At 37.4% G+C, this 17,262-nt stretch overlaps 1 protein-coding gene across 1 annotated transcript in view; it reads left to right on the top strand.

The window, feature by feature from the left end:
- Positions 1-6,879: 6,879 nt before the first annotated feature.
- TRAPPC3L (trafficking protein particle complex subunit 3L) overlaps positions 6,880-17,262 on the top strand; it is a 38,915-nt gene continuing 28,532 nt past the window's right edge. Inside the window, exons 1-3 of the mRNA XM_040238447.1 lie at positions 6,880-7,134; positions 11,089-11,186; positions 14,131-14,230. Of these exons, the coding sequence (XP_040094381.1) occupies positions 7,093-7,134; positions 11,089-11,186; positions 14,131-14,230 (240 nt within the window). The 5' untranslated portion in view covers positions 6,880-7,092. The remainder of the gene's footprint in view (positions 7,135-11,088; positions 11,187-14,130; positions 14,231-17,262) is intronic.

Below are 17,262 nucleotides of genomic sequence, written 5' to 3' on the forward strand. Positions count from 1 at the left end.
AGTTGACTCATTGGAAAAGACTTTGATGCTGGGAGGGACTGGGGGCAGGAGGAGAAAGGGACGACAGAGGATGAGATGGCTGGATGGCATCACTGACTCGATGGACGCGAGTCTGAGTGAACTCCGGGAGTTGGTGATGGACAGGGAGGCCTGGCGTGCTGAGATTCATGGGGTCACAAAGAGTTGGACACGACTGAGCGACTGAACTGAACTGAACTGAAAGGGAAGAATTCAGGCAAAAGAATACATAATGTATGACATTTATCTAAAATCCTTGAAAATGTTAATTAGCCTCTACTTACTGATAGAAAACAAACTAGTGCTCACCTAGAGAGTGGTGGAGAAGAAATAAGAAGAGAGAGTTTGCCCGGGCCATGGGAAGACTTGTGGGGGAATGCATGAATTTGAACCACGATTTTAATTTATGGAGGTGACTGAGTGAAGACAGAGGCCAATGCCATCAAAAGGAAAATTTATTACTTACATTTATCAAGAGAAAGGGGCATGCCAGTCCATGCAGGGCCACTTGGGGAAGCAGCAGGTTGGGCTGGAGGCAGAAAAGGAGGAGGGGAAGCCGAAGCCAGAGCGTTCCCTGGGGTTTCTGTGGGAAAGTCAAGGCAGGTGAAGGGGAAGAGCTTAGAACTGGCTAATTTAAATGATTCTGGTGGGCTTCAGGGCATGGGGGGATGTTGCTATTTGTCTGATACCTGGTCCTGGGTTGATTAAGAGCAGAGGAAATATTGGCTTGGTGTATCAGAGTTAGATAAGAAGATGGGTCAGAGTATGGACTCTGGGTCACACAGAAGATACAAACTATTTAGCTGTTAAATTGGCTGTGCAGTTAATGGATGCAAATTAGACAAGGAATCAAAGAAAACACAGTTATAAAACAGGAGTGATGGATATATTAATTATGGTGATTAATTCGATGGCTTCAGGGGTGTATACATATGTCAAAACTCATCAAACTGTAAAATCACTTATGTCTTAATAAAGCAGTAAAAATCTTAAGTATAATTATTAAACAATAGAAACACAGTGCATAGATCACTCAGAAAAAAAAGGGAAATAAAAAGAGAATAATAATAGGAAAAGAAATAGTAAACAGAGGAAAAAGGATGATAAACAGAAAACACAAAATAATGGTAGAAATGAGACCAAACACATCAATAATCACACATATAACATTTTAAAATAGCTAACAATTATTGAGTGCTCACTACATGCCAGGTAAGAACATTATTTAATCTCCATAATAATCCTATGATGAGGTACTAATATTATCCTCAGCTTCTTTACAGATGAGAAAAGGGTAGTGTGGAGAGAGAAAGGAAATTGCACAGGGCCACGCAGAGATGAGGGAAAGGGCCGGGACCAGGACTCAGGTGGTTTGGCACATGCCTTTAACTACCACACCAGAGCTGGGGTAAATGCACCTACAGAGATTAAAAAATAGAGTCATGCCACTTACAAGTGACAACCTAAAACACACAAAGCTTGAAAACTAAAGGTACCAAAATGTATACCCTTGGAAATAACATTAATATAAGGCAAAAGTGAGCTAAAGGCAAAAAAGTGTCAAAAGGGCTAATTTTGAAGACTCAATCATAAGAAAGGAATGATCCATTATGAGATATGACAGTCATCAACTTGTCCATGACTGTATTACTGAAATATATAAACCAAAAACGTCAAATTATAAGAAAAATTCTTATAATCAAAGAGATTTTTAACATATTAGAAATGATCAAGGAAACATTGGTAGATAAACATTGGGAGAAGGCAGTGGCACCCCACTCCAGTACTCTTGCCTGGAAAATCCATGGACGGAGGAGCCTGGGAGTCCTGGTAGTCTATGGGGTCGCTGAGGGTCGGAGATGACTGAGCGACTTCACTTTCACATTTCACTTTCATGCATTGGAGAAGGAAATGGCAACCCACTCCAGTGTTCTTGCCTGGAGAATCCCAGGGACGGAGATAAACATTGAAAGGATATAAAAGATATGGAAGAACAAAATTAGCAAGCTTTGTCTAACACCTAGTATTCCATACCCTAAAAATAGAGAATGCACTATTTTTATAAGTTCTCTGTAAATCCCTTGCTAAAACATACTGATCATATACAAGATCACAAAGGAAATTTCAGCATTAATGTCTAATAACAAGGAAACAGGTTGAGAAACCATGGTAATAGAATGCTATAGAGTAGGAGTTGGCAGCCTATATATAATTCAGGGACCAAGCTGACCCACTGCCTGCTTTGTAAGCCTTTTAAAACAAGAATAATTTTTACCTTTTAAAACCGTTTGAATTTTTTTTCAATATTTTATGACACGTGAAAATTACATGAAATCCAAATCTGGGTGTTTATAAAGTTTTATTAGCACATATCCATGCTGGTTCCTAATTGTCTAACTGCTTTCCCACCACCTGAGCAGAGTTGAGTAGTTAGTGACAAGAGTCTGTGTGGCCTTAAAACTGAAAATATTTACTATCCAGCCCTTTATAGAAAAAGTTTGCTGAGCCTCTGTGAAAAATAAATAAACCAGAATGACAGGTATGAATATAGATAAATCTTAAATAACTTTTAAGAATACAAGCTGTATGATACCTGCAGCATGTTACATTCTGTCAAGTTTTAAAATAAAATAATATTATATATTCTTTGTAGTTACTGACATCTGTAGAATTTCGAAACATGTACAGAAACAACAAATATCAAGTTTCGGGTAGTGGTGGCCACTGAGGAGAAAAGAATAAGATTAAGAAGGGTACAGAATATTTCAACTGTATCAGTATTGCTTTAATGCTTAAAACAAAAACTGAATTATATACAGCAACTTGTTCAGTAGAGCTTGGTAGTAAGTACTACATCTTCCTTATGGTTATAATGTAATGTTTTAAAACTCCATTTAATAGAGTATATGGTAAATAAGGAAGTGGAGAAGGAAATTGTAGGCCAGTCTTTCAGGGAACATTGATTAGAAGTCATTATTGAAGTGTCAAAGTCTTGCTGTAAAGAAATTTGTTGATTACAGATTCTTAAGTATTTATTTTCATTTACTATTGAAAGAATTGACTGTCTGCAGTACCAGCACATGCCTTGATCGTGAATGGTCATATGCATGGATAATAATTGTCTTTGGGGCTTTACAGCCAAATGGTGTCCTTGTTAAAGATACTCTGCTATTGCCTGTCTGAATGAAAGTGAATGTGTTGAAGGCTCAGTCGTGTCTGACTCTTTGCGACCCCATAGACTGTAGCCTGCCCAGCTCTTCTGTCCTTGGGAATCTCCAGGCAAGAATACTGGAGTGGATTGCCATTTCCTTCTCCAGGGGATCTTCTCAACTCAGGGATCGAACCTAGGTCTCCTGCGTTGCAGGCAGATTCTTTACCATCTAAGCCACAGGGAAGCCCATTGCCTGTCTAGCCAACATAAAGCATCTACTCCTTGGCAGGAATACCCTAGCTCATTCACTGAGCACACACTGGTAACACCGGTATGGAGAATCAGGTCTGAGAGACACCGCTGTCCTCAGAGGGGTAGGGATGCTGAGCAAATTAACACTAATTTTACGTAAAGAAATTCACTTAAACACCAGAAGCAGGCTTAAATAGAAAAAGAAGCTGCAAAATGGTAACAAACCCCTGGACCAGATGTTATAGTATTTGGAAGTGGCTTTGCCGTGTCTGAGAGTTTGTGGATGAGCTCAGATAGTAAATACACTGCTGACAAATCAGTAGGGGTCCTCCTCTTTGCATCTCCCCAGTTCTCTACTCAGCTGCCCGGTACTTCTTCAAAGGCCGGTATAGGGGGTGGCCCAGTTCACCACTTACTTGTGTTGATTGGCTGCTGTGCAGATAAGATGAGGTTGACGTATGTGTCATTCTTCCAATCCAAGGCTCCAAATTCAGTCCTCAGTTACAGAAAGAATACTTAACGAAAGAGGGAAACTTTCCTCTTCGGCATTCTTTTGAAATGATTCCTCTTCCTAATTTGCTGCCAAGGCAGAAAAGTAGAATCATACAGCCCGAAGGGTCATCAAAGAGTCGTCAAAGAGTCGTCAAAGAGTCGGGGCCGACTTAGCGACTAAACAACAGCAACCTGTTTGAAACACAGTCTCTGTGCCTTCCTCTCTATTTAAGTGAAGGATGGTTTTGCATAAAAAGAGCGAGCCTGGGGAATGCAAGGCTCGCTTGGATCAGAAGAGCTGCTGAAGGCAAGTAGATTTCATGGTCGGAACACCAGAGCTGTGGTTGTGTCAGTTGCATTTTTGCACAGGCCCGCCAGGGAGGGGCTCCTACCTTAAGCCCTGTGGTCCTGGCTGCAGGGGTGGGTGAGAAGGGGGAGACCCAACCACCTGGGAAAGAGCTGGGGTTTTCTTTGTTAAATTATTCATTTATTTATTTTTGTTGCTCTGGGTCTTCATTGCTGCTCACGGGCTTTCTCCAGTTTCTGCAAGCAGGGGCTACTCTTTTCAGTGGGTTCCCTTAGGGCGGCTTCTCTTGTGTGGAGCATCCTCTGGGGGTGGCGGGGTGGGGGGCGGGGGTTGGGGAGTTGAGCACATACACTTTAGTTGCTCCTTGGCATATGGAATTTTTCCAGACCAGGGATTGAAGCTGAGTGCCCTTCATCAGTAGGTGGATTCTTATCCACCGGATCACGAGGGAAGTCCTGGCTTTTTCTAATGAATCCAGGATGTCCTGAATTCTCACAGTGGCCCTGATGTCACCACAGCATTAGTTTAGTGAAATCAGTTCCTGTATCATCATTCACCTCCCACTAAGTATACAGACTTTTTCTGTTTTTCTCTGGATCTTTCATCTAGAACCCAGAATTACCCTCAAATTGGGCCCTGCAACATACTGTCAGCATACCTTCTGAGATTTTGTGAGTCGACCTCTAAAATATTTTGCTCTAACGTAAGTAGCATATGAGCAGTGAAAATAAAAAAAAGACATTGCTGATTTGGAGTCAGCGGATTTAGTGCAAATTCTTTGTTATCCACTTTCCAGCTTGTTGTTGTTCTGTCACTCAGTCGTGTCCAACTCTTTGTGATCGTATGGACTGCAGGATGCCAGGCTTCCTTGTCCATCACCAGCTCCCGGAGCTCACTCAAACTCATGTCCATTGAGTCGGTGATGCCATCCAACCATCTCATCCTCTGTCGTCCCCTTCTCCTGCTTTCAATCTTTTCCAGAATCAGAGTCTTTTCTAATGAGTCAGCTCGTAGCATCAGGTGGCCAAAATATTGGAGCTTCAGCTTCAGGATCAACTAATCTTGAACAAATTTCTTAACTCTCCAGCTAATCTTCGACAAATTTCTTAAGCTCTGACTTTTACATTTCTATCCTTTAAAATGGTCCTGATTACAGTACTGAATACTTCAAGGGTGTAATTACATTAAAATGAGACCAGATGGCTTAGTGTGTCAGCGCAGGAGACACAGGAGATGTGAGTTCAATTCCTAAGTCGGAAGACGCCCTGGAGAAGGAAGCGGCAACCCACTCCAGTATTCTTGCCTGGGAAATCACAAGCACAGAGGAGTCTGGCGGGCTATAGTCCATGGGGTCACCAGAGTCAGACACGATTTAATGACAACCACCACCACCAAAGAAAATGGAAAACATGCTGTAAACTGTACAGTTAATGTAAATATAAGATGCTATTACAATCTGCTACTGAAAAGTCCCACACTTCACAACCCAGCAAAACTGCTCTTCCTGATAATGGTATCCTGTAACAAAAGCACTAATAGAAATACCTTAAATATTGCAGCATTCCATTTGATATATCACCTACAAAAATCATCTACAGTAATTCATGTTTGTATAGTACATTATAATGGAGAAGGAATGGCAATCCACTCCAGTATTCTTGCCTGGAGAATTCCATCGACAGAGGAGCGTGGTGGGCTACAGTCCATGGGGTCGCCAAGAGTCGGTTTACAGCACACATCATCTCTTTGACACAATTCTTCTGTGAGGTGGGCCTGTTATTGCCATTTTCCAGATGTGAAAACAGATCCAAATAGCAATAAAATGCCTTGCCCATGGTGACACAACCAGTAAATGGTAGAAACGCAGCTAAGCCTGAGCCTTCCAAAGCCACCTAGGCTCTTTGAACTACATTACACTGTTCTCCAAAGTAGTCAGCAGTCTGTCACTATATAGCAAGAATTTTCCAGAACACATAAAGCTAATCAACTCAGGCTGTAAGAAATAGGAAACTACTTTCTCAAACTGAATTTTATGCTTCTATTTCTGGAATAGTTTCGATCCTCTGAACCCTGCAGTTGTCAAGATGAGAAAGTTTCTTGTTTTTAACTTGAGGTATCTCTACTTCTGCATAAATAAAACAGCCTTCAATAGCTAATATATTAGGTACTTTCAAAAGAAAGCTAAGGGCTTGCTTTCTCTGCCAGAATCATTATACATTATTAAACTGTAGAACATGCATTTTGAGCAACAGTTTTGTAAGAAAATATTATCATCCAAATTCTATCACACGTTAAATGGCTGCTTATGAAAAAGAAAAGGTTACCAAATTTGGATTTGTAATCACACTAAGGGGGATCTTTCATACTTATTATTTGGGGGATAAAGTGAAACCCATTAGAGTTGTCAATTAGGTTTGAATCCAGGATTTAGTGTCTATAAATTGCTGATCCTTTCTCGAATTCACACAACAATCAATACAAAAACTAAATAATGCTAACATTTAGATCTATCTTGGATTGTGAAGGTTTATGTTTGTGATTTTAAAACAATGCTTTGGCATGAGAACAAAACACCACTCTTAGACTCCCTTGGGCCAAAGAATTCTCAGTAGCTGGTGCTTCTGGTCTGAGTTTTCACTCTCAGCTTTTAAGTCTTCAGTTTACAACTCGTCCCCACAAGTGAAGCAGTATTTGATTGCAGGCACTGTACTGGGCTATAAGACAGTCCTATTTACGATTCTTCTCCTCTCCAGTTCAGCAGAGGGCAAAAGCAGTAGAGTGCAGTAGCAGCACCCGAGTCTCAGAGCAAGGAGGAACTTACAGAAGCAACACGAAAGGACAAAGATCGGTGAACTTTCTTCACCTGCCAGGCATGTCTCGTCCTGCACACAGAAGACCCGAATACCGTAAAATAGTAAGATCTCTTTATAAATATATTCTCAAAGAGATTTTATTTTTCCTGCTTTAGAGAAAGTGTTTTCCCAAGTGATTTCTGAATTATTTTGAAAAGTGATGCTATTAAGTAGATTTTTTCAGTGCAGCAAAGCGGGTGTTTTGTGGAGAGAAACATGAATGACACTTCTGGGAATAGTTACAATGATCTTTTACATACTGTGAGAGAATAATCAATTCTTTATACATATTTTAAAGTCTTCTTTTCTGACGAATTATATCTACAGAAGTGTCAAATTTTTCTTCTGTCTCTAACAGTAAAAGTAAAAAGATTAAGCAGTTCTTTGTATTTCATACTTCATGAAATAGGAAATGAAATATATACAAAATAGATGATTATATATTACATTAAGTAGGACTAGGTCATCAAAAACTCAATACTAAAAAGATTGCCTTTAAAATATATTTTCTAGTCTTAAATATGATTATTATTGTGACTTGGTGTGGGCTCTTATCTTTCCTGTATATTCCAAGTTCAGAGTTATTTTTAAAACTATTTGAGGATTAGATTTGGATAAGTGTTCTTTAACTCTCTTTTATTATGGTTTAGAGGCATTCAGAAGTTACAGATGTGAAAATTCATCATTAAGTTTAAAACTCTGTTAATTATTTCAGCAGACTCAAGGGCACTGCATAAAAGTAACTCTGGGCATGAATACTTAGGATTGTATGACTAACCCATGCACACCCCAGTTGGAAATGGCTGCAGATACCAGTCTGGAATCTTCTTTATGGGACTCCTCAAATACTGAAAAATATTGTATATGCTTCATATTGTACCTAAGTCACTTAATTTATATATCAGTTAAAACACATTTTTATCTTGATATATCTAAAACCTCCTGAAATAATTAATGGTGTTCTATTTTTTTATGTAAAAAAAGATTGATTTTTATGTTTTTAAAACTGTGATGATAGATTTATGTTGATCTCTCTTGTGATCAATCTGAGACCCTTCTGGACATGTTTTTCAAGATACAGTCTTTGACCATGAAACAAAATGAAGAACACTGGCTTTTATGGGAACCAAGCTTGAAACTCAGCTAGAAGTAAAACATAATTAGTATCCACCCACCAGAAAGAGAGAAAGAGGAAAGAAAATAAAATGCCATTTTTCTTCAGTTTAGCCTTAATTATAAATGGGCACAATGTTGAAGCTATGGCACGTAGATAGGCATAATTTTATCTCCTTTTCTCTATTTTTCAAATTCTCTTGTTTCACCGCTGGCAGCAACAACCGCATTCGTTCATTTCTCTCTCCCCTTCAACTTTGCTTATTCTTACACTGCCATATTGGCTTTTAACAGTGATTTATCTTCTGCTGTAGTTCCTTATATGGAAGGTAGATATTTTCTGTACAATTTACAGGCAGTTCTACAGAAGTGTCAAGTTTTTCTTCTGTCTCTAACAGTAAAAGTAAAGAGATTAAGCAGTTCTTTGTATTTCATACTTGTAACTGGCTGTATTTCATACTTCATGAAATAGGAAATGAAATATATACAAATAGATGATTATATATTACATTAAGTAGGAATAGGTCATCAAAAACTCAATACTAAAAAGATTGCCTTTAAGATATATTTAAAATCATAATTAGGTTCTTGGAAGGTTTAAATAAGAACGGAATTAAAACTGAATACATGATGACCCTTCAGTGGTTTGTTTAACAAATATTTTTGTTTAAATCGCATGCTTTACATCATTGGTTTCCTACTAGAAATATTAATGTACTCATTTTTTTTCCTATGCCTGAATTGTGTACATTAGTGTCTAATGTCAGTTAATGTATTTAATGTATATTCTATACATGTTTATGACATTTTGATTTAGCTTTTCAACAGAAGTTATGTCCCTATGCACCATATACTATTTGGATTCTTTTGACTTAAAATTTATTGAGTTATAATATTCTACCCAATTAAAAAAACATATTTATCATGATATAAACCATTCTCATAAGAGAATGGACATTGGTGGTATTGGGTCAATTTTGGAAGTATTTGGATCAATATCATATAGCATTTCAAAGAAGTCACTTGGTAGAATAAACTATTTTATTGGTTTTCTGAGTCATTTCTACTTCTTATTTAATAAAAAATAATTGAATACATATTATCAGGCCTTCTCTTTCCCTCTATGTTGTGCTACACAAGATACCTGAGCCTGCAGGTAAAAACACCTCTTCTAACCTGGAATCCATATTTGATCTCTCATGGAAATATAAGATTATGCACAAAATGAGATTATTTTTGACAATGGTATGGCTTCCTACCTCGCTCTCCCACTCACCTCTACTCCAGGCAGTGCCTTCTTTTGTGCACCTCAAAGAAAATTGCTATGACGGAGAAGAGCCTGCAGTCCTAGACTCCACCGGGCTCTGCCAATCATGGCCAGCTGGGCGAGTAATTCGTTCCTCCTGAGGCCTCATTCCCTGCTCTGAAAGATTGAGGGAATTGTAGTAAATTATCTCAGTTATCCTCTTCTATTTCTTTGTTTTCAATAGCAGATGCAAAACAAAGAAACTTTTTTTTTAAATTGGAGGATAATTGCTTTACTATGTTGTGTTGGTTTCTGCCATACAACAATGTGAGTCAGTCATAATTATACATACATCCCCCCCTCTCTTGAGCCTACCTCCTAGCCCCCTATTCACCCCTGTAGGTCATCACAGAGAGCCAGGCTGGGGCCCCTGTGTTATACAGCAGCTTCCCACTAGGTATCTTTTTAACATATGATGGTGTATATATGGGGCTTCCCTGGTAGATCAGCTGGTAAAGAATCCGCCTGCAATGCAGGAGACTCAGGTTCAATTCATGGGTTGGGAAGTTCCCCTGGAGGAGGCATGGCAACCCACTTCAGTATTCTTGACTTTCTTAATTTGTCCCACCCTCTCCTTCCTCCACTGTCTTCAAAAGTCTGTTCTCTACGTCTGTGTCTCCAATCCTTCCATGCAAGTAGCTTCATCAGTACAAATTTTTTAGATTCCATATATATGTGTTAATATACAATATTTTTTTCTCTTTTTGACTTACTTCACCCTGTATAACAAGCTCTAGGTTCATCCACCTCACTACAACTGACTCAGATTCATTCCTTTTTATAGCTGAATAATATTCCATTGTATATCCGTACCACATCTTCTTTATCCATTCATCTGTTGATGGATATCTAGGTTGCTTCTATGTCCTACCTGTTGTAAATAGTTCTGCAGTGAACCAAAGAGACTTTTTAAAAAGGATTGATTGAACTTTGTGTTTTCTTTTTTCCATATTTTCAACATATCTTTGGTAAACTAAACCCAATTTATTCTCAGTTTTACTTTTTCATTTTTAATTTACTCTGAAAAATATTGCATATTTTAGAGATCTATAAGAAAAGTGAAAATTCTCCTTTTTTCTCTAAGTATAAAGAAAAACTCCAAATTTGTTGCTATAGTTGGGTTCAGCCTGATGGTCTCCTTAGCAGATCTGAAACCTATTAGGGATTGTGCAGACTCATGAGACATCTCACCCAATTTTTCCTTCCAAGTGAAAACATGGTCAAAATATACCAAAGGCCATTATGGAACAATAAGAATTTATATTAGCCATTAGTATTTTAAAAAACTTCCTCCATGAAAACATATTATAAATTATATAAGCAAATGTATAGAAAGATGTTCTCATGGTAAGAAATTTATTTCAGAGCTCTTTTTCCCCCAGCAATGTATTCAAATATAGGTACAATTTGTTCTCAAAAGTGAAAATTATTGCAGTTGTCAGACACAACTGAGCACACACACTTAACGGGGAAGGGGATGGAAGAAAGGAACAGATGATCTCCAAGGCTGCTTCTGGCTAGAAAACTTTTTATAAAGGTCCAGTAGTGTATTTCCCATAACTTTGCCAATAATATGAAACTCTCTCTTTTTCCCCAGAATAAAGATCTCTTTGTCCTCACCTATGGAGCTCTGGTTGCCCAGCTCTGTAAGGATTATGAAAAAGATGAAGATGTGAATAAATATTTAGATACAATGTGAGTAGAAGTCTTTTTTCTTGTGGAATGTAGTTGGTCTTCCTCTTTTGACTTGCCTTGCTCCATTTTAGCTGCTCTTCCATGTCAACGAATCCCACCTAGAGAGGAACATAATTTCTAATAACTGCCACTTGTGTTGCCATAAAGCCTAAAGCCTGGTGGCTCAGAGGTTAAAGCATCTGCCTGGAATGCGGGAGACCCGGGTTTGATCCCTGGGTCGGGAAGATCCCCTGGAGAAGAAGAAATGGCAGCCCACTCCAGTATTCTTGCCAGGAGAATCCCATGGAGGGAGGAGCCTGGTAGGCTACAGTCCATGGGGTCTCAGAGTCAGACACGACTGAGCGACTTCACTTTAAAGCCTAAAGCAATAAGAAGGGGCTTTTATTCCATGAATATCAATCATGTAACATTTTCTTTTTCATTAGAAATCATTTCTTTGCTAGTGATCTGTAAGCAAAAGACGTGGTAAAACTGAAATTGCTCTTTAAAGAATATGGTGGGTCATCACATTTCTTTGCAAGTCTTCTGTTCTACCATAATTTCTTCCAGTGTAAATATGTGTTAATGTAAGCATAGACTATCTATGGAAGGATTTGTGAAAAAACAGCTAACAGTAGTTGCCTGAGAGAACCGGAGGGGAGGGCAGGAGATTATGGATAGAAGGGAGATTTACTGTTTCTTATGTAGTGTTTCTATTATCTGAACACTTTTAACATTACTCTGTTTTACTTTAAAACATATTAAATAATGAACTCATTGCTTCCTTTTAAAATGAAAGTCCATTCTCCTTTATTAATAGACATTTCTCCTACACTAATTCAGCCTTTAATTTTCAGAACAATTATATGAGTATTATATTACTGCTTAATAATAAAACATCTGTAAACATACTTGAATCTCTTAATTATGGATTCTTAAAAGGTTTCTAACAGAGCAATGACTGGAAAATTTGTACTAGTTAGAAGGTTTCATTAGAAAGTTTGAAGAGGAAATTTAGTGTAGATGAGCATTTTGGACCTCTTTTAAAATGCTCATTATATTTTTGATTGAAATACAGAAAAAAGACAACATTAAGAAAAGCTTGAAAGATTTTTTTGTGAGTTCTTGCTTTCCTCCCTTTCTATATGCTTATCCTTTTTCTATCAGAAAGTTCTTTTTCATTGTTCTAAGTTCTGTTCATTTTGGTCCACATATTCTTTTAAAAAATTTCTTCTTAATTAGTCAGGAACACTTCCTCAGCTAAATTGTCTGTAACAGTGGTAGCTTTTTAAGCTATTTTATATTTAGGTCACTCTTAAACACATGATAAAATATTTTCAGAAATCAAATTATTTAACTTGTTAAATTTCCATTGTTTTGTAGAACAGCAGCATAAAATGAAGATACTCATTTATTTGACCCCCCTCCCCAAAATACCTATAGGTAGCTACTTGGGTGCATATTTTAATAAACACGAATGAAATATTAGTTAAAGAATGCATTTTGAGAGGCTGTAAGAAGGCCTTGCTGTAAGAAAAACAATAATAATTCTCATTTGGATTTCTTCAATAGCTTCTGCTGAAAGCATATTACGTTTTTAACTTGATATATAAAATATCTGCTTTGGAGAAATATATCCTTTAACCAAAGCAAGAAATATACTACACTGATTACAACATTCTGCCTTTCTATTACCTGTCCTAGTAGCTGAGCCTGCAGGTATGCATAATATGGAAAACACTGGAAACATTTTTTCCTAAAATCCTGGTACAAGTATTTCTATTGTTTCTGTTTTTTAAACGTCTTTTCAATATGAACTTCCTGGCTAGAATCACAAAGCATTTTTCTTGGAAGACAAGTAAGCTAAATTGAATGTTTCTATCTACTCAGAAATATAAACAGATAACCTCATAGATTTAGTAAATCACTTTGACCTCAAATCCACCTCCCTCTCCCAGTTGACTGGTCACTGAATATCCACTCCCACCCTTTTCAAACCCTATGGAACAAATATAGCCCCGTACAGACTGTGATGTCTTTTGACTTGTTGAGCCTTCTGTTGCCCTGTTCAAATTGTTTCACTAGTCCATGGACATGCGGCTGTGACATTAAAAGACCAATTTTGTGCCAGTTGGTAAGCAAAAACAGTCGTCTTTCTTTTATTTCCACTGTTAAGTTCATAATTTCTCAAGTAGATTGAAGGTTTTAGGTCTATCTTATTGAATCTGTCTGCTTGGATATATTATCACATCTCAATAAAATGCCTGCAGAATTGTGCTTTAGGTACCACTCAAGCCATCTGCTGTGAGATAGAGTGAACATATAACACAAATACCTTCTCCCAAGTCCCATACATTTAATTTCCCTAAAATTAAAAAAAAAATGAACTTTCGGAACTTCGCTTTTTTTGTTCTTTTCACTAAACTTCAGTGTTCCAACTTCAGTGTAGCTGAAAACTAAATGGTACACAAAAAAATTATTTCTCCATTCCCTTCTTCCACTCCTTCCAGAACCGATCCCAGACATACCTGCTCTCCTACCATGGAAACTGTGCTAAGAAAAGATGAGCATCTAGGTACCACAGCTGTAGCAGACAAGTCAGCTAGAGCCTCATTCTGTTTCTGATAATGGCCAGTGATGAGAAAGCTAGCTGCCAATGAGACACATTCGGCTGCAAACACCAACCTCTTTTAATTTTAATTTACACTGTCAAGTTTGGGTCAGCCTTCACTCCTCAGACTTTTTTGCTTAAAGGAGACTAGTTAAAATTTCCTGGATGAGTTGTACTCTATGGGCCATGTCATAAGGAACCCCCTGCCAAATTGCCATTTGACCTGTCAAGTTTGGTTTACTTTATAATTTATTTACAAACGTCCCAACAGATGAATCCATGCTGAAAGATGGAGGGACTTCACTAATGTCTCAAATATTATTTTCAGAGCACACTCTTTCCCTTCCTCCACAGGGGATATGGTATTGGAACACGGCTGGTAGAGGACTTTTTGGCTCGATCGTGTGTGGGAAGATGCCACAGTTATTCAGAAATTGCAGACATAATTGCTCAGGTAAGTGCATTTTAGCTTTGGCAGTATGTTTTGAAAATTTTTGGTTGGTCCTGTTTGGTGGTTTTCTTCTCCAGTTGATGGGTTTCAACTGTATTTGTTACTAGGTGCTAAGAGAAGGAATTCTGATCAAAACGCATTTTATTTCTGCACAGAGATAAAGCTACTGTGATCAGAGATAAATGCTTCCAGGCTTTTAAACATCTATTGATTTTTCTGACCACATGTGGGGCGTGTACATCCCACACTGGGAAAAATGTTTTGAGAAGGTAAACAGAAAGGCAGTATAAAAGGCAGCCTTATAACACGTTTAAGGGTATGGAGAAGGGGATAGCAACCCACTCCAGTATTCTTGCCTGGAGAATCCCATGGACAGAGGAGCCTGGTGGGCTATGGTACATAGGATCACAAAGAGTCGGACACAACTGAAGCAACTTAAAGTGCACATAACACATATGCCCCAAACTAATTTCTTTGCATAATCATTTTCAGCACATGGAAGGAGGTAACCTTTCATTAGCTCAGAGAATATTGGTGTAGTCATTTTGTTCCCAGAACAATGTTTTCCCCAAAGGAAAAAATAAGCTTCCTGTAAATGCATGTGCTCTAAGAACTTTCATAGCCCTTATATATAAGAAATAACTTTGAATCATCCAGCACAAGTTCAGATTTCTTGGGTATAAGGTTAGGAAATGAATCCTTAGCCAGAATTAATTTAATCTGCAGGTCTTATGGTTATTAACCTGGTGCTGTCTGTTTGTGGGAGCCCTAGAGAATAGGCATGGATATGAGATATTGATGGAGTCAGTAAGCTGCTTCCGGTTCACACAACTGACCAGTTAAGTCAGTATCGTTTTCCTTTTCTCTCATTCTTAATATAATTATACATTGTCATACTGACTCTTCATCTAAGTGGTGATAATGGCTTGACATAGTGCTTTGTGATTCTAAGAGCAATTTTGCATACTTTTTGTCTTCATTCTTAAAGTATCTCTGTGAGGTAGACAGGGTAGGAGTTATTGTCCCCATTTTCCAGTTAAGAAATCTGAGCTCCAGAAAGAATATGATAAAAACTGAATATAGTATATGTGAAAAACATTATACCAAAAAACCACAACCAAATGAAAGATGTTTTCACATATTATTATTATTACTTTCATTATTTTGTGGCTAGTGAATCATGTAGTTGAAATTAAAATCCAGGTCTTCCAGTCCTAGTGTAGTCAGTTTATTATAAACAGGTTAAACAACTAAACAGGTTAAAAACATTCTCTTTCCATATTTGCAGATGGTAACTAAGATACTGAAGCACTAATTTGAAAAATGAAATACTTTTTCACTAAATCACTGCTATGGGCAATACTACAAGAATACTAGCTGTTTTAATGGAAAGTAAATACTTGAAATGTATAAATGTGCATGGTTGTATTCTATTTCTGTAAAAAAAAATGCCATTTGGATTTTGATAAGGATTGCATTGCATCATTAGATTGCTTGGTAGTATGGACATTTTAACAATAGCAAGTCTTCTAATCCATGAATATAAAATGTAATTCTATTTTTTGTGTCTTATTTAATTTTTTTTATTAATGTTTTGCAGTCTTCAGTATACAAGTCTCTCATCTCCTTAGTTAGGTTTATTCCTAGGAATTTCATCCTTTTTTGATGCTACTATAGATAGAGTTTTTCTTTTTTATTTTTGACGGGTGATAGTTCATTGTCAGTATATAGAAACAGTACTGATTTTTGTATGTTGGTTTTGTACTCTGCAGCTTACTGAAATTATGTATTAGTTCTAACAGTTTTTTGTATAGTCGTTAGGATTTTTATGTATAAGATCATATCATCTGCAAAAAGAGAGTTTTACTTCTTATCCATTTGGGGTGTGTTTTCTTTCTTTTTCTTGCCTAATTGTTCTTACTGTGATTTCCAGTAGTACTATGTTGAGTAGAAGTAATAAGAGCAGGCAGCCCTACCTGGTTCCTGATCTTAGAAGACAAGCCCTTGGTTTTCACTATTGAGTAAGGCAATGGAAAAAGCACAGCCTCTTCAACAAATAATGCTGAGAAAGCACAGAACAATGAACCTGGACCCTCATCTTATACCATACACAAAACCAACTCAAAATGGATTAAAAAAACATAAAATCCAAAACTCTAAAACTCCTGAAACAGACTATAGGGGAAAGTCTCATGACATTGGTCTTGACAGTGATTTCATGGATACGACATCAACAGCACAGGCAATGAAAGCAAAATAAGCAGGTGAGATTGCACCAAACTAAAAAGGTTCTGCACACTACGCAAGCAACAGAGTGAAAAGATAACCTATGGAATTAGAGCAAATATTTGAAACCACCTATCCAATAAGGAATTAATCTCCAAAATACATTAGAAATTTCTATAACTCTAATTTAAAAAAATAAACCAAACTAATAACCTAATTAAGAAATAGTCTAAGGACCTAAGTAGACATTTCTCCAAAGGAAATATACAAATGGCCAAGAGGTATAGGAAAACAGTCACTAATTGTCAGGGAAATGCAAATCAAAACCACAATAAGATGTAACCTCACAACTGCCAGAATGGCTGGTTTTGTTTTGTTTTTTAATGTTGCTGAAGATGCTCAGAAATTGGAACCCTTGCATACTGTCAGTGGGAATACAAAATGCAGCCACTATGGAAAATAGTAAGGAAGTTCCTCAAAACATTAAAAAATACAATTACCATATGACCTACCATGCCTCTTCTGGATATTTACCAGAAAGAATTGAAATCAGGGTCTTGAAAAGATACTGGCACTCCTGTACTCTAGGAAACAACCTGAAAGTTGATTGACTGATGAATAGATAATGTGGTCAATACTACAATAGCATACTATGCAGTCTTTAAAAAGAAGGACATTCTGCAATGTGCAACAACATGGTTGAAGTCAGTTACAGAATGACAAATCTGGTATGATTCCACTTATATGAAGTCTCTAAAATAGTCAAATTCACAGAATCAAAGAGTAGAATGATGGTTGCCAGCAGCTGA

This window comes from Oryx dammah, unplaced genomic scaffold (genome assembly GCF_014754425.2).
Source record: "Oryx dammah isolate SB20612 unplaced genomic scaffold, SCBI_Odam_1.1 HiC_scaffold_4, whole genome shotgun sequence".
NCBI lineage: Eukaryota > Metazoa > Chordata > Mammalia > Artiodactyla > Bovidae > Oryx > Oryx dammah.